The following is a 23,051-nucleotide window of genomic DNA, read 5'->3' on the forward strand; positions in this document are numbered from 1 at the left end:
GTATAGCTATACAAATTTTTCTATTGTAGACAAGTTCATGGATGAACGCGCGATGGACACATGAATCGAAGCCATCATGGGTGTGCTCCAATTGATCCCCCTGCTGCTGGCATCGTCGCCCTACCTTGTTCAACCGATCGGTGAGTCAAGCTTTCATATTAACGAGCACCAGAAGAAGATTTAGTCCGACCTGAAAAATTTAAAAACAATTATTTGTTAGTTAATTTCGCTAACAATGCTTTTCAAGCATTTTACGCATGCCTATCCGACCGTTAAGTTTCATTTATTTATTTATTCCACCAATTACCAGGTCGAAATCAAGCTCTGCGCACACTTAATGATAACATAACAAATTTTAATTGGACAAAGCGGAAGGGATTACACGTAATACCGCGTGGATAATCGAGAGACTACAAACACGAAATACAGTTCGTTGAATTGTCGAGCTCCGGTATCGCGCATTTTCAAATAGCTCCATTCGTCTTTGCCCGTATCCTTATCTCTTGCAAGTTACTTTACCTGTCCAACGACAGGAAATATTACGGAAGCGAGGCGGTAAGTTAAACCGTGAGGACGGAGAAGACGCGGAATTCTCGAACTGGAGTCGCGAATCTTTATTAACCTAATCGTGTAGGATGCACGTTTCGAATGCTACCAAGACTTCGTCGATATCAGACCGAACTACCGATGGAAACTCTAAAAGCGAGAGAGAAACTGCATTGTTCGAGGACTGCGATTTATAGTCATCCCGTGGCGACAAAGCCACCTTTTCTTCTTCTCGCGCGATAAGGACTATCTCGATAACCGTAAATACCGAGAACTCGGAGATGGAGGCGGAATAAAAAGGGATAACACGGTGGATTTGTTTAATCGTAATCGTGAAAAGATTATTTGGCGATGACATGCGACGGCTTGAGCCACCAGGAATCTCTAGTGTTCCTCGTCCACGGGAGTTCACCTGAAGGAGCAAGCCTTAATCACGAAGAAGAGGAACGGACGCAGAGACTTACACCCAGAGGTGGCCGGTTATCTTCATTCAAAGGAAACACCAACGGGCGCACTTCGTCGAACTTTCTCAATTAGTACTCGAGCTCGATCGACCAGGAGCTCATTCGTATTCACGATGAACCTGGGACCGAAGATAGAGTAGACCGATAGGCTCGACTCGCCTACGCTCCGTTACTCTTTCTCCTCTCACTCTCTTCAACACTTTCTCCTCGGACTCTTTCGCGTGGTTCCTTTCGGAGTCTTCGAACGATCCCCTTTCGCTTAATTCTCTTCTCGCGGAGTTTCGTAATTCGTCGATTTCACTCTTTGTCCGCGTCCTCGTCGGCATTTAAAAGCACCGAAAGGTAGACTGGGGGGTAGCCGACTAGAATCGTCGCTTTTAATTACTGTCGTTCCTTTAAATCACGGTCGGAATCGGCTGGCCGATCGTCGATATCTTCAGCGAATCATTACGGACGGAAGTTCGCCCGTCGAAAGCCATTGCACACGGAAACTCTTTGACCGTGGATCCGTTCAAGTATTTCACAAGTAACGGTAAAGTAACTCGGACGAAATTCGTTAAGCCTTTAATCAGGGATTCAGTCGTCGCCAATTCATTAGCATCGCACGAACAAGGATGATTCATTTGCCAACGATAACTGGTGCGTTTAGGAAAGTTGAAAAAAGAAAAGTATTTTATTCTTGTTGGAACGAGTTATTTCCTAAACGTGCTAATCAAAGATTTATATCATCGAGCAAAGTAATCGTAGCGTATTACCATGATTGATTTACGTCTGGTCCATGGAGCACTTAAAATTGCGACGTACAACGTAAGCAGACAAGCAAAAGCTCGAGAAGCGGTCTCATGCTCGTCTTTTATTAGGCCGTAACTGTCGCCATCAATGTTTATAAACCTTTAGCATGCCCCCAACAACAGATTCTTGATGTACTAGCAAGTAGAGCGAGTTGACGGCTCGGAGAGGATATAAGCAGTAAAATATGTTCGCCGGGCGGGCTGAAACTGCGCGAAATGCGCTTAACGAAGATAAAGGTATTGCTTCGTCCCGAAACAAGCTCCAACCAAGAAGCATAGCTTATTCTTCCCTGTAACGACGTACATAAATCTCGGGAAATAATTTCGCGAGCGTGACGTTAACGTGGAACACTGGTTTTTGCCGAGTTTTCAGGACAAGCGTTGCAAACTAAAACGAGAAAGAAGACTCGATGGAACGTCGACGAGCAGCGCAACGAGAATTTTCGAAACTTGCAAAAATCTCTTAACCATTGTCGAGTCGCGAGCAAATTCATCTCGCCAGGAAATTTGTTAAAGAATTTGAATCTCGAGCACAATCGATCAGTGTTTCAAATTTTGCTGACTACAGCACGTCGATGAACGGCAACTATACTTTAAGAAACACTGGCGCTGAGGAAGTTGGTAAAGAAATTGCAAATGGGTATAAGACGCATAGCGTTTTCGCCGTCTTCCTTAACGAAAATTCAGTCGGCGCAGTAACGATGAGTAAACTTAGTTTGAGCGCGTACAAGGCCAAATATATTCTTCTCGTTGCAATCCACGACCATTACTCCTGCTTCAGCATCTTCGTTTTCCTCGCGGACGATGCAACAAAGAAGATGCTCGAAGCGCGGTCGTTTCCATTAAAGAAAAATTTTCTTGCGAGCAAGAAAATGGAAAGCCGGAAGGAACGGGGGGCGAATATCCTTCCCTCTAAGTTGGTACATAGAGTTGCTGGCTTTTTGTTCCTCCCGCGCCAAAGGCTCCCCTTTATAGGAAGCTATGAACACGGTGAAATAAAAGGAACACTTTCCGCGGTGGGGACACCTCTAATTTAAACCGTGCATAGGCATAGGAGACAAATACTCGAGGTTGAAAGTGGTGCACGGTCAATCGTAGCTGAGGCTTAAGAAGCTGATTGAATCTTTAAGATCGAAAGAGTTCTGGTCAGCATGAATGAGTAAGAAAAACTGCATTTTGTGATACGCCAGTGAAATGTGTGCACAGGTATGCAAACGTTGCTCATTACTAAGTTCCCTTTCGCGAAAAGTTATTCCGAAGGATGTACGTTAACGTCAACAGGAATTGGCAGACACAGAGAACCGAACGGAAGTTCGACGTCGAAAGAAATTTCCTGGAAAATGTCGACACCGCGAACTACTCTTATCCCTTATCGGAAAGAAATAGTTTCGCATTCTCTGCTCCGAGGTCCGAGGAAACTTGTTTGCATCGTTATTGGCTGCTTTCGAGCACTGGCGCAAGATCCTGCTCGTGCATTGTAAGAATGACTCAATTTTCCTAAGACGTGCGCCAACCTCTCGGTAGTCGCGAAGAAAAACTGCCCGAGCACCCTTGACTGCTCTTGGAGATCGCCAAGTTCGAACACCACCTCAAAATTCATCTCTGCAAATTGTCCAATTACGGAGAACATCCACCGTTCCCCTTAGGCAGCTCTGTTTCCGTGTCTTTCTTGGAGATACTCCAACCATTTCCGTCGATAAGTCACGAAAGAATATTCCCGGGTCTCTAACAGGACGTCTCTTACATCCACTCGTTAAACTTTCGGTTCATTTATGCGAGCTCGTAACATCTTAGATTAATAAATTATTAAAACAAGGCAGAATTATTCCTTCCCCAATTTCGGTAGTGGAACACTTGAACTATATGTATATTACAGTCCATGCTATTGCGATACGGTGAACAATGGTAGTAGCACTATCGAATCGACGAATCGACGCAATGCAACCACAACGGTTTAATAATTCCTAAAGCACCGATTGTGCTACTTAAAGCAGTATCGGTCAGAGGGTAGAATTTCAACAATTCCGCGAGCCAATCAGTACCAATTTCATTTTAGCGTTAGATATCGTCAAAGTAGTGGAATTGAACACGAGCTGTGTTACGCGATACGTCGAACGAGTCAAAGGAGCTAGTTAACAAACTTTAACCCGCGTCCCCTCGGTTGGACAACATAATTCGCAACAGAGAGGATTCACGAGCAAAAAATATAGACACGCGTTTACAAAGTACGGCCGTTTCCAACAAGCAAATCACGTAATCCGTTTGGGTTGCTAAAACGCCGCAGTATAAGCGTATCAAGCCGGCTGAAAATAGGAGTACAGCAAATAGTTCGGTAAATAATCACTTTTCAGTCATGAAATTATGTTTTGACAGGATCGATTTAACGCATACCAGCCAGCGCTGCAAGCCAGATTCATGGAGTTCATTCAGACCTTTATCTGATGGTCAAAGCCCCTTAAGCATTGATCGCGTTCGCTCTATCGTGACTAGTTGAAACCTGTACCTATGAGGCTGACCATCGCTGACACACGTATACATATATCACGTATGCCCGCATTGATACTCCGTTGACGATATTTACGTCCAACAGCTACACCCTTGCTTTTGTCTCACCGTTCCAACCATATTGAGTGACACTGCTCGACATGAGTATACAATGTTCTAACTGTAACCAGATCGCTAACGTGCAAATTGATCCGCGTTGTCTGATTTCATAGGACATCCTTAATCGCTCGAACACCACGCAATCTTTAGCTGTCTATTCCATGCAACCTCTGATGCATGACGACACGACAGTGCGTGTACATTGACGCAACGTCTGCACACGTATAATTAATTTTGACTAAGAACAAAGAAAATCACCTCAAGGAAAAGTTCCTCAAGATTCGATCCGAAACAGGATTAATTTAAAATTCTGTCTTTTGCTGTTCGTAAATCCAATCGCGAGTCGTGGCGGATTTTTAGAGCGTCGCGAAAGCCTCGAGTGATAAGGAAAGACTCGAGGGAGGAGGAGCACGTTGCTCATACGTGCTTTTGCTCCTTGAAAGTAGCTGCGGTCATTGCTGATCTCATCGCAGACCGTGTTAACCCGTTGGCAACTCGCGCCAGCAACGTTACCAGCGACGTCGATGGAACGTATCTGCAGGCGGTGCACCTTCCTCATCCACAAAGTAAACTGCACGTTACGGAGATCCCTTGCAAGCTCATGGCAAGAAGACCCATACCTTTACGGGCGATAGGCCTGAATTGCTTTAAAGCTGCTCTGTCTTCTATTGTGCGCACCAACGTTGCCGTAATACCCGTGCTGGCAAACGCATACCGCGCGCATACCGTTGTGTTTGAAATATCATCATATTACAGTCTAGTTATTCGCAACGAAAGCATAGAGTACCACCAACTATACTCAAACGATACGAACACCGATATCGATCGAGTTTATAACTCCGACCCCGAGCTTTAGAGTTTTCAATCTTTCTAATGACTGTCGCTCAGCCATAAGGCCAGCATAAGCTCCAATTATCCGTGTGAAAGGACTCGAACCTTTGATGAGGCTCATTCAACGTTAGAACGAATTTCTGACCAGCCGAATGTAGTCGAAAGCAACAAATACAGGCTTTGAACTTTTGTAAATATCTGTTTCTGCCGCGTTGATGCGATCGAAATTACTGGTCGAAGTGTCAGAAGGATAAACTCCCCGAAAAGGAAGTCCCACTCAGCAAAAAAAAAGAGACTATATATGTATATATAATTTGTACCGATATTACATCAGACAAATTTTCGTTCCACGTACAGTTTGAATACGATTCACTCGACACCGAGAAGATCTCGACGCTGATTTCCTGAAAGGATCCGGAACAAGAATACCTTCCCATTCGAATTGCTACGGACGGTCTAAGGAGCGCTCCATAATTTCGTCTCCTTAGAGTCAAAAAATCGGCGCTTTAATCAGGAGACAGCGGAGAGGAGAGGTTTGCAGCCTCTTTGCGAATATTGCAGCTGGCCAGATAAGCCGAGCTAACCCCGAATTACGGGTCCCTCTCTTTGCCGGTGCAAATTAGCAGGCAGGCAGACAGTCACGCCTGGAGCAGAGAGGAGCGTACAATTTTAAGGCACTCGCTCTAATAGGTAATGCAATTTAAGAAGCTCGTCAACCAGGATGCCAGCAGGACCGTAGGCAGATGGCCAGTGGAAAGGGGCAAACCGTAGACCCACCCCTTGAGTGGTGTACGTAGAGTGAATCTTAAATTCTGTGGCTGCCGCAACCGCCTCGCTTCAGACTGCATAGCTGAGTGAATAACTTCGGTAATTACCAACGACCTAGTTGCGAATGACGCTCAAGGTAGCGTTTCGAATCTGACCGGGACCGAGCGAAACGATAACTTTTGATACGGTGCCACCGATTTGACAAGCGGGGCCAACTTTTCGAGGCCAAGACCGTGAATAACGCGCCCACGCCGAGATACTTCTGCCAGGGAACCGAGAGTTCGCGTTTCCGCTTATCTCGGCCAGACTTATTCGCAACTTCTGTTACGCGGTCTCGTCAAAAACAGAAGGAACCGTCGGCGTCGGTCCAATGGACGCGTTACATTTCCTTCCCTTGGATTCGAGGCAAAAAGGAATTTCTGGAGACATTCTTGGCCCTTTGCACTCTGAATTATATTACAACTTCGTTACCAGCAGCTCCCAACACTTTTAAGTGTTCTATTTGATATTTATTTTAACCATAACGTGTGCGCGACGTCTATTGCTTTAGACATAAAAGAATGTCGAGTCATACTCGACATAGGAGTGCAAAGGGCTAAACGCTTCAGTAACGGGAAACTTTTTTTCGAGATCCTTATGCCGAAACGAGTACGCGAACCTTAGCAACGAATCGCTACGACAAATGGGTTTAATAAAAGGGTGAAACTTTAACGTCTGCTACCAGGTTGGCACAGCTTTCCGGCCCGTCCAATCAGCGCCGAGTGCACCGACTCCTGCGGTCCCCGCGATCGCCGTACGATATTCTCGAGTAATGCAATTTCTTGAGTTTTCGGCTTGGCTCCAAGTCGTTACACGTACGTTACTCGATAGCGGAGACCTTCGGTCCTGGGGAAACGCCTGAAGCGTCCGTGTGTCCAACGAGAACTCCCGGGGTACACAGTGGAACGACATCGTTGTTCTTAAAACACCGGGGAAAGAAGAGCGCTGGTGTAAATCGAGACACCGTATTTGCGACGGAACTATAAAAACGGGGAAAACAAGAGAAAGATAAAGGCGTAACGACCGGTGCTTTAATACAGAGGGACAAGACAAATATATTTGTCCACGTCGGACTTCTCTATCCACCTACTCTCAACTTCACCAACTTGCTCGGTTACTAAACAGAAACAATTCCTTCGAATTCCGTTACGTTCGAAACCTTCGTTAACCGTCTGTCGAAACAAACGGACGGCATTTTTTGTTTTTGCGACGATAAAAAGATTCGCGAAAGCTCCGTTCTGAGTTCGTGTACCAATTTGCGCAATTAGAGTCCGTGAATCTGTTCGCGAACAGCGTAGACGTTCCGTGAAATGTCCAAATTAGCATAGAACGTGGAACACGATGGCGCGCGATTCGATTCGATTGACTCGATTAGGTTTCCTGAACTTTTAGCGTGCCATACATGCAAAGTTTCTCTAGATAAGGGAAACGGAATCGTTGCTATGAATTAGTTTCGAGAACTTTATCGAGAAAGTAGGCAAAATTCGGATAATTTGCAATGAGTATGGTTGTTTTAATTGCAGTTATCGAGTTTGCATCAATCGTTGATTTTATCCCGTTGACTCTCGATGAAACCACAAGCTTTTGTATGAATAATTCAATGCGGAGGAAATCGAGTGACTGTTTGTACTGGGATACCGGTTGCGAGGGAAGAGTGAATGAATTCTAAGAATACACACGCAGTTCAAGGCGGACGGTGATACGTGGCATGAGTGTGTGAGGAGTTTAAAACTATAGGGAGAGCTTTTTATAGGAACCTTCTATAAACTACCCAACATGTTAACACAGTGAATGTGCGATTTCAAATGAATTATCCTCCTTGTAACCGTACATATTTTACGAATGTATTGGGTAGTCTGAAAAGTCCATGTCGATTTTTGGTAGGTGGTACATGTCTGAATATATGAGAATGGTTGAAAACAAAGAACAAAATGGTACCTACATAACTCAGTAAATATATATCAAAATATGCCCTTGAATTTTTCTTGAAAATTGTCACGAACTTTCTAGACAACCCATAGGTACTAATACAATTCAACGTAATTTAAATGCACGATGTACGTCACAAGGACAGCCAAACAAGTCTCGACAATAGCCCTCTTGGTGTGGTCCGTAGTTAGAGAACGACAGGCATCCTCGACTCGCGCGGGTCTTTTTACACGCGTGTGATAGCGTCGCGTTAATTTCCTTCGCCTATTTTCCAGGCAACCCAGATCCATTGAGGGAACCGAGATGTATAGTACATCGGTGCTTTTCAATATTTCCAGATGGTGCCATTCGCGGCGAGAAACCGGCCAGCGAGGAGACTCGGAATCAGAATAATGTCCTTTCTTCGGTAGCTGCACCTGTCAAGGATGTCCTGGCGCAGACCGGCGGCAACGCTATGCTACCCTGTAGATTCACTGGCCCCGGAATAGTGAGTACAGCTACATGTATACAGACAAATATATGCGTTCTAGATGATGTATACAAGGAGACGGCTCCGTGTACAAGTGGACCCGTATACACACAACCTATAGGCCTGGACTCCGTGAACGCATTATACACGGGCCAATGCACACCAAGGAAATATGCACACTGTACACAAGTTTGCATGCTATTGTGTAAAGCGGGAACATCGATAAACACCCGTGTTGCAGATTGCGCGTATACAGAGGCACGGGCATTGCGCATTCCGAAACCGAGTGCGTGAAACGCCGTGCGCATATGCCTTTGGGGACACTAGCTGACTGTTGACGCTCATTTGGCGGACTTGCGCGCGTGTCTTTCATCCTGTTTGTTTCGGAGGAAATTTTCATTCCACGTGAACCGCGAGTTTTCAATGCCTCGAGGGCTTCGCGTCGTTTGAAACGCCTTTGAAAAAACATTGAAAGGCTGGTTACGATCTTGGGAGAGGTTCGCGTGGGACCTTTCTATCGTCGCGAGAAATAAAGGTTTAATAAAATATTTTATTCGACCACTGTCGCCGCGATTTCTAGTAGCACGCGATGCTCGAATACATTTCAATGCAAGTTTTCAGGAAAATATACTGTAATGGTTACCACGATAGCGACGAGATATGCAAATTAATAAAATTGATGCTTGCTTAATTGTTTTTAACGACGAATGTATCCGACGAAAACATGGAAGCACTCGCAAAATACTGAATTTAAACATTCCACGTCAAAAAATAGGTGGAGGACATCGATTGCATTAAAACACAAGCTCGAGTCCAACTTCGCTAACGCGTCTGACTGTCGCTCGTTATTTCCACTCGCGTTGATACGTATAAACTCTGATGGTGGTATAGTGTTTCTCGATTTCCATTCGCTTCTCTATCATCCACGCAGTTGCAACAACTAGATCAAGCTATGTAGTTATCATCGATGCTCGTAAGCGGTATCGCAAGTAGAAATAGCCATCGATGGCCAGACGCGCCAGCCGAGTCGTACTCGACTCCACGTGTAAGTGTAAATTTCGCGGTGTCCTTTCCCTAGAGTGTTAAAACGTGCAAGTTTAAAAGAGAAGCACACATTCGACCAGTGTGTTCCATGTTGGGTCTTACATGGCGTTAAAACGTGGTTTTACGAGCTGACCTCTAGGTGCAGCCTTCTATCGTGATAATGAATAATTAAACGAAACACGCTGTAAAGGATCAAACGGGCCATTTCGGATCCAACTCGCTGAGCGTGTAGCCGAAATTCCGCAATTTCAACGACGTAACACTCGGTGAACTCGTCTTACTCGCGTTACTTAGCCGCCCTGGCGAGCGGTACGCTCGTTAATAAATGATCGAGAACACCGTGCTGGCATATGCAAGCCCCGGGGCCGAGGTCAACCGTGGCAAAGAGCGGAAATCGTGAAATGTATCTCGAGAAGGGTGCGAGCCGTGCGGTCGTTTCCACGCAACGGGTCAAACTAGTACCGCGGCTCGTAGGGAAACCGAGAAATGCACGGACGAAAGAGAGAGGAACCGTCCAATGGGACTGAAAACTCTTCCCCTCTCGGGCTGGAACGTAATTTCTCGGTATTAATGTTGCAAGCGTCAACGCGCCGAGAACCGCAGTATCCTAGCTGCAACCGGCCGTCTGCCACGGCTCGATCCGCGCCACTCAGACGCGCTGAAATTACGGGTGAACATTTCTATTTCCCGTGAGTATGTACAATGAGAGCGCGATTAAGATTCATGCTGCATTATTCAGGACGTAGGTGGGCGGAATGGTTCCGCTATGACGCAATTTTGTCCCCGGTTGGTCGAGATGCTTCATCAACTTCGAGCAAGGGTATTAACGTCTTCGCGGCAACTTTGGAGCGATTGTTCGAGTTCCCTCGAAATTCCTGTTCGTCCTGGGAGTACGTCGAAGAACATATTTCACCATTGCGATGCAATCGATACGACCATTAATGATTTCGAATAGATACTGTGTAAATGTTCCTTTTATAGAGCAACAATACTTTGTTCGAAGGGAACAGACAACAAAGGGTCGAAACGTTATCGAATTATACGCTCGACGCAACTCTTGCGCGTGAAATTGTTTGCTTATCGAGCATCGATCTAAATCTCTATTATTAATATAATAACGAATGGACCAGCTGCATACCAGAGCCCCTGTCGCGATTTAACACAGATCCAGCACGCCCCGTATCTTTCTTGCTCCAGCGCTCGCTGTGCATCGCCTGAAAAATGAACGGATCCGAGTAATTGACTTTTGTCCGCCGCACGAATTCAATTGAAGACACGCGCGATTGTGTGAAATTCTGCGCGACAATAACGACTGACGATAATCAACCATTCACGCGATACAATGCTTTCATTCGACGAACTTTAGATTCAGCTGCAGTCTACCAAATATGATCGATACCTCGCGAACGTAAAATTTCGCGAAATTATTTTTATTACCATCGATACGCGTCTCTATTATACCCATGGTTTCGATAAACAGAAAGCAGAATTACAAACACAAAGAGGTCAGTAATAATACCCCTCGGACTGGTCACGCAAGATTGATTTTCCGCGCTACCAACGACAGAAAAGCTGCGTGTTCTCGCAAACTATGACCTGTCCCGCGCATTGAGCTTCTCGAGGGACACATCAACGCCGCATGTGCCGAGAAAATGTGAAAAAGTTTAATGGCTTCGTTAACTCTTAACTGTTCGTTCGCGGGTTCGTGATAGCTGCTCCGCGTAATTGAATTCGTCGCTCAAAAATCAGGATTTATGTAGACGAATCCATTACACGATCAAGAAACGAGAAATTGCATATTATGTAAATTTTCGTTAAACGACTCCGAACAGCACAGGGAGTGAAAGCTGGATAAATAGGTATTTATGCGGTAGATAAGAGCGAAAGTTGAACAGGCTGGAGGGAGAAACCCATTGACTCGGTGCAATGGCACGAGGAACACTTATCTGCTTCCCTAAGTCAAAGCACAGCGATTTAGGAAGTTCGACTGAATGGACTTCCACGTTGGAAACGAAACGTTTGGCTCGCCTCGCGGATCATTTTCGGAAACAAACTCGCGACTGTATTCGCTGATCAGGATGACCCTCGTACATCTCGAAACACGGGTGGGGGAGGGGGGGAGGGGGGGGGGAGATTAAACGTTTGCACGACCCAATTCTCGCGAGAAGGTGCGATTCTGCGGTGGTAATTGCACGGAAACTCTCCGATGTTCACGAGAGACCTCCGCGACCGAGTCTTGTGGAAGAATCTCTGGAAAACCGAGAACTTCGAACAACCCTCTTCGCGGTAAATGCCGTGTACAACAGCGTTTCTCAACACATTTTCTCTCGTGATCCACTTCTAACCATTCTTTACCTCTACTAGTCCCTCTTTTTTCGAAAAGCGTTTTAATCGGAAACTTCCAACTCGTTATGGCCCCATCGTAACATATAGATGCATGGAAACTCTTTTGCAACAGATCTACGATGAATTTTTTACCATATCGCGACACCGTCGTGATGAAGGATAAAATATCGCAAAGTGGGATGGAAAACAATTTCATTTCATTCCATTGGTGACGATGAACGTACCAGTTAAATTGCGAACGGGGACAGTAAATATCCAGCGTACATGACCCGAATCTTCGTGTCCTATATGTTTACGATCGGGGAATACATTTTTTTTTTCCACTCGCTTCTCGTTGTCATCTCTTTAAATATATTGCACGTCAAGATGAAATCTGGCGCATGGCGTGCGCGAAAATATCGTCACTTTCCCTTGGATGTACCGATCCGGCAAATTTGATAAACACAAAGGAGCAGGCACGCGGCGGACGAGATTAAAATATTTAATAAATTCCTTCGGAAAATACCTGTTTTGTCGGCGAAGAATTCTACTCGGAATGGCGGATATTTGTCCGCGCTTTTTGACCTATAAAACGAACCAACGCGCTCGCAGCGTGAACAAATCTGACACTTAATAAATAGCGTATCATTCTCCACCTAAGTGGCCCCTTCGCTACGGAAACACACGTCGTCGTACTTTTTCGTAGTCTTCTTTTGCCTCGGGGACTATTTGCCTAGTTTTTCGGGGCGACTGCACACGAACGCTGTCTGCGAGAGCGCGCGGCCGAGGGTGGCAAATTGATCCTCTCGGAAACAATAGGCAAAGGAACGAGCACTCGGAAATGGCCCACTTAACCGTCCATCCTTGGCAATATATCGATATCGCTTCGACGGCGTTGCTTTTGTCGTCGAGAACGGTGCGGATACCTTCTATAATTGAGGCGCGGTGATTTCTGTCTGCCCCTTTTGCGGACCAGGAAGCAATCGACGAGAAGGACGCGAGACTCATTTGTGTCTTCGAGCGTAAAGGAACGTACACAGACTGCGGCGATATTAGCACGCGAGGAAGGCCAATATGTTGACGTCAATGTGTTTGGGAGTCACTTTTCGCCCTATTTGGGCGTGTCCATCAAGGGCAGTCCACTTTAGAGACCGTAGAGAGATCTTATTTCGAAGAAACGTTTGCTTTTAACGCTATCAAAGTACCAACAGAGAATAGACAAGCTTGGAACTCCGAAAAGGCACAACAGACTTATCGAGGCGCAACACCTTCTACGTTTGTTTCACCCTGTACAAAACTTCCCGAATAATCGAAAGTCAAATACTCGCTCATAGGTAGGAGAAACACACGATTATGCGACGCTGCACGGAATAAAGTGTAATTGCACGGGAAGCAATTCGTGCCTGAGCGCCATTCGCGAGAGGAATGTTTCATAGTCGGAGTATTAGGCATCGTATGCCTTAGAGTGTAACGCACAATTGCTAGATCCCCACGAGGAGATGGTGAAATGAACGTCGCAACAGATGTAACCGATGATACCACTTCTGGTACAAAAGCCATTCAAGTTTAATACGCGTACATTGCGCTAATATGATCACGTCATATGGGAAGCACGACGGTCTATTAACGCGGGTAATTGTGATAGATTCTGGGGCGGTTGCGTCGATTAGCTTCGAGCGACCTAGGCCAGGCAATAAATGGTTCTATCATGGACAGGCTACGGATAAAGAGGTAGGAAATTCAAACACTTTGAGTTAACACTTTACCTATCAATAGCTTATTTAATTACAGCCTAGATTAATGTGTACAAATATAAAAAATCATTTTCTAAGTGGTAGACCAAAAGAGAGACCGATCCTCTCGACACTAATTTGCTGCAGAAGCAGAGGATACGTCGGGAATAAAATGATGGCGCCAGCATTTGGGGTCCCTGGTATTGTATTCAGGAATATCGTGACATCTGAAAGTAACGAGGCACGTCGTTGTCCCGGTAGGCGAGGCGCAAGCTTCTAGACTGATGTAACTGAAAATGCACGACGCGCGCTCACCTACAAAAGGACACCTAGTGCTGGCCAAAGATCGATTCGCACCCGGGTAGAATTTCAATTCGAACCGCCGAGGAGTGACTCCGATCGCAACTGCTGATACGACAGAGAAACCTAAAAAATTCGATTGGACGTGCCGTGCAATGCGGCACAAAGTTCAATGATTGGAATCCGAAGGTAGTTTGGCACGCCGAAGGTTGGGAAGATAAAATAATACGAAATTTAATCAGGCGCAGCGGGTCGTGAAACAAACTTCCTTATCATCCTTCGCCACGATTCGATGAAACGTCGTAGCGAAATCAACAAAATAAATATCCATCTGAAGATGTTTATTTCTATGTAGTAATTTGGCGATTTCAAATTTATGCTCGTCGTCATCTACTTGAGGGCTGGTGCACCTTTGTATAAGGAATCTGGTGTAATAATTTGAAAGTGCTGGATTCATTCCGAAACATCATCGTAGAACGAAATAAAACGTGTTACCTTGGTCTATAAAGGCGAGGAATACAGATCATGCGAAGATATTTGAAATTTTTTAGGACTCAGCGCAGGAAGGCACGTCTGACCAAGTATGAATTTTCTACTTGCAGACGGTAAAACATTGACTGCGGGGAGCGAATATTTTTGCGGAGAATTATACTCGTATTCGTGGATCTATTCTGAAAAATCTGCAATTTTCCAAGTTCCTTGAAACTCCAGGGTATGCTTTTAAATATTCGTGTGAGCCCTTCTGGCCTCGACGAGTAAAATATTGGATGGTAGGAAGTGGAGTTTCCCAGTAAACCTACACGCGCATTAAATGCAGGGTGACTCGTTCACCCGACAAGGTTAGGGGAAACGTTCCATTATAGGGGAACGATAGGCATACAGAAAAATATATTTTCTTTCCAGGAAGCCTGATATTTATTCATATATTCGACGGTCGAGCACGTTATGAATGATGACTCGGCAGCGGAAAATTAATAAATATTGTTTCGTCCTTACTCGTATATAACAACTACCCCCGGAAAGATCGAACAGTTTAACTCTACGCTAAAGGAATCGAGCCAGCAGGTCTGCCATAGAAAGTTGGTTTACGCGAGTGTGTCATCACGTAAACGAAACTTGGATCATTCGCAGTATTCTGTCTGCGTTATTCCTCGGAGCAACGAACGTACGGGTCCCCCTCTTTTGCCGCTGGCACAAAGTTGTAAAAAGTTGCTTTAAACGGGGGTTACAGCACGCTAGAGAAAATTCGAGCCAACCAATGGCTCGTATATGTTTTATACAGCGAGGATCGTAAAAAAATTGTTTAATATAAAAGAACGGTATCGTAAAACCTTCGGGGAATAGATTCCGCATCACGAGGACGCGCACATGTTTATCTATTCGCTGCGCGATTCAGAAGACTTTTACGATACTCGCGGAAGCGCGACGATGCTCCCAATCGGCATCGATGGAATATACACCGATCAGTCGTTTAATTCGGTAAGCTAATAAAAATCGTCCGCGGGGCATTAACCATGAAGTCGCGCGATTTAAACCCAGTATTATTTCATCCGTTGTCTAGTCGCACCCGATGTAAAATATTTTTATCGCTTCCAGCGATTGTTCCTGCATCGACGTAAACGGGGCAAAATCGCGCGTGCGGCGCGTCGATACGAGCGTCGCGGTATTATATTCGACCGCTATGCAGGGTATAAATTGCCACAGGAGGACGGGAGCAATATGAATATTTCGGAAATCGGCACACGTGCGTTCGAGATCCAAGAGGCAATCCCGACGGGACCAGGGAAGTTCTCCAATTTTCTGCCTCGGATAACGAATCGTTGCCGAAACGCTGCGGAAACTTCGCCTTCGGAACATTCGAACGCGGTCGCGCGACACTCCCGTGAATTCTACTTTCCGCCTTTCCGCGCTAATCGAACCGAGAACCAATCTGTAAGTTTCCTTCGAGGAACGAAAGATCGACTGGACAGGGATAATTTTTAATCGACCCACCCGCTAGTTTCAGAGTTTACTTTTCGACCGTGAAGATTTCTCGAAAAGCTAAGACGTCGTTTTGACAATCTAGAATTATCCAACGCACATAATTATTAGGTAAATCTATAAATTTCTCGAGTGAACGATCGATCACCTTATATAGTAATTATCTTTAATGATCGGTAATTTTAGGTCAATGTCGCGATTGTAACTGCCTCTGATCGAAACGAATTTTCGTCACGACAGGAGGAAAAATTGAGCATACTTGGCGCGTGTTCAAACGTTCAACTTTTGCTCGAGCGAATGAACGAGATCGCGACGCTAGTTAAAGCGCCAATAGGAAAACGCAAACGAACCGGAAACTGGATCGACCTATTTTCTGTTCAACGGAACACATTCCACGATGATCCGCTCATGGAAATGACGTTGACTGGATGATGGAAAGCTGTGAATTATACCTCGTTTGTCTTGTTAGCTCGTGTTCGATGTACACACGTTTTGATACACGAATTAACGGATGATTCGAATATCGACCTAATATGCATAATTATTTCCCGAGCAACTGCTCGTTACCCGTGTTTCCAATCCGACAGATCGAAACGCGTGCACGTTCGTCGAATCAACAAGCCCGGAGACAACCACTTTTAATTAGTCAAATTCGTCGTTGTTCCTTACTGATTCTCGAGACGATTGCAGATTAAACGAGGAAAAAACTGAAGCTCACGAAAGCTAAAGAAATTAGTCTAAAGTAAATGATAAATTTGATGTTTCCAAATAAATGCTTCGCGATAAGTATTTACACGAACAAACTCTTTACATACATGTATTTATAATGAATATTCATTTGGAAACATCAAAACTATTATTTAATTTAGACCAATGTCTTCACTAGACATAGAGGGTACGAATATTTATGAGACACTGCAAGTCTAATGTAGAAATTCTTTCTCGAAGCAGATTCTGGGAGAAAGAGACGTCGTAATCTTTCGATATGTCGCGAAAACTTTATAAAGTCGATTGAAACAATTCCAGTCCGTGTATCTCTCGTTCTCCTTACTTCCTCGAACCGATTCTAGACAGTACCATATGGCGGCGATATGACGCTGCCGGAGGGCGTAGCGTCGATTTCCCCATAAACCGACCAACTTTTCCAACAAGTTCTCGCGAAGAAAACAGATCCCAGTCCCGTGAAAACTACCCCGACAAAGGAGAACATTCGTGGTCAAGAATCTATTCAAAACACAACCCTTTAGGAAGAAGGGCATCGAAATAGAGAAACCACTTAACCCTTTAATTGGTCCAAAAACAATGAAATATTCAGATCGAGTACGAAACAAACCAGTTTACAACTGCGAAAAAAATTGACATCTCGTTTCCAACTTCGTTTTACCAGTAATCCCATAGTATATGTAATATGGGCTACCTATTATGTACGATATCGATGATTTTCGCTCGAAATTCCTCGGTATGCTTTACATAATAAACGAACGCGAAAAACGTGAAATTAATTTCTGGTATATTCGACTGAAACGCAATATTCGCGCTCGTTACCAAGCACAACGGTCGAATAAATAGAAAACAAATGTTTACAACGTTTGAAAAATACAGCGGAAAATATGAATATGAATTACAACGTTCAATGAGCGTAACGTAACCGAGGTGAAAAATGAACGTGAAATAACAGAGTGATGGACACCCGCAATTGCTCGAAATCAACGGGTAAACCAACGAGTTAGCGTACAACGACAATATAGCATGTCACTAATGTAACCGTCTGATCGATCGCTTACAGGCAAACAGGATAACTTGGCGTATCGGTTATGTACATTAACCGGATAAACTGTAGAACGACGCACTTTACCGCTTTTGCAATATCAAAGTCTGTGGTACTCTGTGCTGTGTTCTGTCAAACGTTAACTCTGTTGAATTCCCCTTGAACTGACCGAACAAAGTGGATTCGGAGAGAGAAAGAAGTTTTTTAATTCTACCAGCAGAGTTGTGCAGGATTACAGCTTAAAATCTCCTAACCTTTATTCAACGATTGCCCGCGCTAAAGCTGCAGGTAAAATGAAATCGTCAAACAAAAGTGCATTCATCGTTTATTAAATCTATTATAGATTTCAACGCATCTAAAATATAATCGAAATAAGTACTAACAATATAAATATCGTTACTTCTTCTATTCCTTTCCTTTCCTGTAATAAGCATCGACCACTCGCGAGGGTGTCGTAAATCACTGGTGGGTTGCTTTGGAACAGGGACGCGAGAACGTACGAAAAAACCTCATAAAGTAACTTTACGGCCCGAAGATAACCCAAGGTGGGTCCAGCCGGCTCGTATATTCTAGCAGATCAAAAAGTGTCAAGGAGGCAATCGATACGGCGTCGAGGTACCGAGCACAAGCAGAAATTCGCGCGATTCTCTTCCCGAGATCTTTTATTCATCACGCATTTCTGCCACCCCGCTTTCTTTCTCGACGCCCTTTCTTCCACGCACGCGACTACTGTATCGCAAAAGATCTAGAAACCGATCCGAGCTCTTCACTCGGACGAGCAGCTTCGAGTGCACGAGACAGTAGGACGTCGGGTCGTCCTAACGCACGAATCGCATCAACCCCACGCGTACGCGACGCGAATGCGCTACATTTTGCCCCCTGCGAACGTGGAGAGTCCTCTGCATCCACTTGATGCGAGCCTGGAGTTTAATGAATGAGTAATCATGCGCGTGTTCGTAGCTACCCTACCGCGAGCACGTAACTATGCCCGCGCGGAGGAAACGGTGACGAAAGGACTCGCAGGTTTCATCCCCCCTTTCACCCCGAGTGGCAGCGGCGATGATGAAACGCGAGGGAAATTGTTTGTAGTAAATTGAAAAGAAAAGAAAACCCTCTACCGCGAATATGTCCCTAGTATCCAATCGAGAATCCAATTAAAACCTTGCGGTAAATTTCGGAAATTACCTTCCGCAGTGAAAATAAGATGAATTACCGTTGAACGAGTAGTGCATCGTTTTGCACGATTAGCGCTAATGGAAAATTCATTAGCCTCGCGTACAGGTTCGACTGTATGCGTCTTGACTCTTCGGTCTGTGAACGACGCTAATTACGGATATGTATACCGAGTGCATTAATTACAAACATGTTGTAACGTGATTACGAACGTTGATTAACTGCGTCAACTGTAGCTATTCGCCAACTATCGCGATATAAACTTTCTTTAATTGGTGTTCTATATTTTCCGGAAATTATCGTAGAAACAACATTTCTTTCCACGGCAAATAATTTGCAATTTACGAAGCCGGTGGCTATTACACGCGATTTATTACAAATTTATTTCGCTTCTCTTTGTGTTAAAGCACGAGTGCACCTGATTTCTGACGTTGTTTTCATTTCGAAGCATCAATGTCTGTTGCCCCTTGAGATGCTTTAAACCGTGGTCGAGGTCTGAAATAATCGTTTAACTTTACGAGACTTCTCGAGTTTTACGACTCACGCACAACCGTCCGCCTGTTTTACAACCAGGAAAGACACGGTGCTTCATATCGATTCATTACAATGGACCAAGCATAATGGTAAATGATAGTAATGGAAACAACAATGTCCAACTTGTGCACGGTGCCCTGAAGCATCCAGGAGTTGCGACTGTGCCGTCTCCCTTCGTAATTAAAGACGCGTTGCAACCCTTCGCTGTCTCGCATCAATTTCCGTAGTAATAATTTCCCTCCACTGTCATAACCTGTCGTGCACGTACCAACGGAAACTGTATCTGCTTGACGACGAATAATAAAGCTACACATCCAACACAAGCTCCTTTTCAAATTACATTAATGTCGCCACTATCTCGTGACTGCTCCGAAATGTAGTTCTTTTCTCATTTGATCTAATACCTAAGATAAGGAATAGAATTGTCTACTCTTGTATAACAGTACCGAAAATAAAGAACTTAAACCACAAAATGCACCGCAACCAGTTCCAATTAACTATTCATGGAAGCTCTGCGCCGACGTTCGTATTTTCATCGAGATTCTAGTCTTCCTCCCTTTTAATCTTCTTCATTGCTGCAAAGCACGCAAACTTTTTATAACGTTTCGACTGATTATACTAGAGGGCTTGAATAAGAGGGAAAGTTTTTAACGATAGCCTATTTACGCTTCTTAGTCGTGAAACAAAGTGAAATTTCCTTTATCCATCGAGCTCCTTAGCCAACCGATAAAGCGGCACTAAATGCGTTACATTGTATCGCGTTAATGTGCTTCTTCCAAATCTGATTTCTATCGATTATTTTCATTTATTCAATTATTCTGTCAAAGGGCAGTGTATTAATCTCGTTTCCATTAGGAGATTACTGGTGGAAGACACCGCGTTGTAAAATAACCTGAAAAATCTGGACACGCGAAAGCATCGATCTTTCCAGCATGGTTCAATCCATCATCCTTGACGGCGGAGGAACGTAATTGAAATTTAATCCGAGTCCGTTGCGATGTCGTCTTAATAATCCACTACCGATTGATTTACATCGCGCCCAAATTTAGTCGATACATCTTCAGGATACACGAGCCCCAACAACTCACGGTTGAAGCTCTGACATTTCATTTTCATGGAACAACGGCGACGCGAATCGATTCCACGAAGTTACGAGCTGCAGATACTCGTTAACACGTCGAATATAATAACTCCAGCGCGTGTTACTTTTCAATTAGCGAGCCTGCACCGCGGATGATAATTAAAAGTTATTTTTATACGTGTCCGAAATGGCGCCGGTTGTACATGCGATCACGGTTAAGCGATACAAACTGCGTTGCTGGATGGTAGATCGACGAATACATTTCTAACATATCCAACTTCAATTTCAAAATTCAATTTCAATTTCACAAACTCGATGTATAATAAAACACGCCTTTTACGAGCGTAATATCACAGATATCAAAGTATTGGAATTTTTTGTGGGATAAAGCATTTTATCCACTGTGGCCTGCGCCATACAATTTAACGTACATAGACACTCTGAAAGACTTTTGGGCTTTGATTTAATAAAAAAAGCGGTCTAATAAAATTTGCGTCTCATTTCATGCATACCGTTATCGAATGCATCGCACGTAGAAGAGGACCATTTTTTGACATTGTCCTTTATCAGGATCGTGTCCTCCATTTTTTCAAGGGGGACATTAATTAAACGGCGGATGATGTAATCGCGCCAGCGACTTCACACGTGCGAAGAAAAGCCTGATTAATGGAGCTTAGCCGACCGGAAGAAGGATTATTTTTGTTTCTTTTTGCCGTGGTCAGAAAACGAAGATTATATAAACGCCGCAAGAAATTTCCTTTACACGATCCATTCCCGTCGGTTTGGGAAAAAACGTGGACAAAATTGTCACCTGGAAGCGATCGAAATCGATGAAGGGTATCGCGAACGAGGCGAAGGAAATTTCTCGCCGTCGATGCTTGTCGACGGGAAGTACTCGACGACTCGCAAAAAATCACGCAAAGAAACGACGATGGAAAAGCATCGAGTATCGCGACGATTGCGTTAAGAGACGGCTGAAAAGATAGACGCTGACTCGTAATACGTCGCGGCGGTTCATTATTCAGCTCGTTTATGCTCGAGTGCACTCGTCGCGTCGGTGCTCGTCGATCTTCAGGCCCGCATCAGAAAATCGAGAAACCTACTTGCCACGGACGTCGAGTGCACTCGACAAAGACAATTAAGGCACGCAAGTGCCCGGTCTCCTTTTACCACCGTCATCGCTGAGAACACAGACAGCTCCGATATCTTTCACCCGTTGGCTACGCTACCAATGATGATTTCAACTGCCCCGCGAGCTACGTACACAGCAGCATGGCAATTATGGTAATTCAGGGGGATTTTCATCGAGTTATCGCGCACCCGTTGCCATGTTGAGTTTAGCTTCCGAGCTCCGGGCTGTGCGTCGACCAAACCTTCGCTTTATTGTCCGTCGACAAGCAGAATTCAACCGTTGCATTAACGAAACTGTTCCGTGACTGACACTGAAAGGATACGTTTCTATAGCAAGTGTGTCCAACACGCGGCTCAATCCATTCAATTTTGCGAACCGTTTGACCCCTTTTTCCATAAGCGTTATTATTTGCTCGAAGTACCGATCTTTCAATAATGCAAAGTCCAAGGGGAAATAAAATCGGTGCAGTTCGAATCACGGATGGGAGAACTCGTGACCTTTATGGAAAAGGAATTCCCGAGCAGTTTTTATTTCAATCAATTAAAATCAATATTTTGAAGTACTCCATTCGAAGATATTAAAAACGAACGGTACCTTAAGAAACTGCTCCTGATTCGGAGAGAAAAATTAATTACTTCGACGAACAACATTTGTCCGAAGTCATTTTTGTCGGAAAAACCTTGCCAATTCCATTGGGAATATTCTCACGAACGTATACTATAAAAATAAAAATTGTGTACAAGAGAGACTCAGGCCTGGATAAAAAAAAAAGGTTGATGTCTATAAAAAGAGTACGCACCCCGAATGCATGGAAACGAGTGGCAAAGCGAGCGGATGAGAAGACGAGACTTGGAAGCTGTGCGGGTCCTATTGGTCAGAATTATTCACGACGAAACATCGCATATTGGTCGACGCGTCGTATCTTACAAGAATACCACGCCCTGCGCATCGACCAATTTTTACCCTTGTTATCAGGAGTTATTTTTGTTCAAATATGTATGCGTTTACCTCTTTTTTCACCGAGAAAGATCAAATGTTAGTTTTTGACATGTGACAGCTACGGATGAGAATGTTCCATATCGCGGAACGGAGCGCGTTTCAAAAAATCCGTAAAAACGCGAGCCCACCGTTTGAAGCTTTTTTCGATAATAACGTTATTCCCAGAGATTGCGTATCAGAACTTACGCGAGAATAAGGATGAGGAAGGGCAACTTAGCAGCTAGAAAATAATTTTCAATGGTTTCCCTGATACCCTTCGAGTCTCGTCTTCTCAGACGTAGGCTTTGTCGAGTCGGTGACAGTCAAACGGATAACCCGGAGATTCTTTTACGATTCCATGGATCGCGGTTCGCTGAAAAATATGGCGATCGCGTGAAACTTTAATCTGATATTTATGCGCGAAGGAGAAACGGTCTTGGCGTATTTCTCGCGCAAATCGCCTTTACCGCGGACGTAAGAATAACGTCGGCCAGGAGGTGAAAACAGTATTACGAATGGCTAAGCCGGATGACGATGTTTCGTACTTACGGAAGAGGAAAGG

General features: G+C 44.5%; 1 protein-coding gene across 2 annotated transcripts in view; it reads left to right on the forward strand.

The window, feature by feature from the left end:
- LOC128886211 (igLON family member 5-like) overlaps nt 1–23,051 on the forward strand; it is a 49,886-nt gene that overhangs the window by 22,941 nt on the left and 3,894 nt on the right. For both annotated transcript variants that reach the window (XM_054140909.1, XM_054140908.1), the window contains exons 3-4: nt 30–140; nt 8,311–8,459. In XM_054140909.1, coding sequence (XP_053996884.1) covers nt 77–140; nt 8,311–8,459 — 213 coding nt within the window. In that variant the 5' untranslated portion in view covers nt 30–76. The remainder of the gene's footprint in view (nt 1–29; nt 141–8,310; nt 8,460–23,051) is intronic.

The sequence above is a fragment of the Hylaeus anthracinus genome, unplaced genomic scaffold (genome assembly GCF_026225885.1).
Source record: "Hylaeus anthracinus isolate JK02 unplaced genomic scaffold, UHH_iyHylAnth1.0_haploid 11982, whole genome shotgun sequence".
Lineage (NCBI taxonomy): Eukaryota > Metazoa > Arthropoda > Insecta > Hymenoptera > Colletidae > Hylaeus > Hylaeus anthracinus.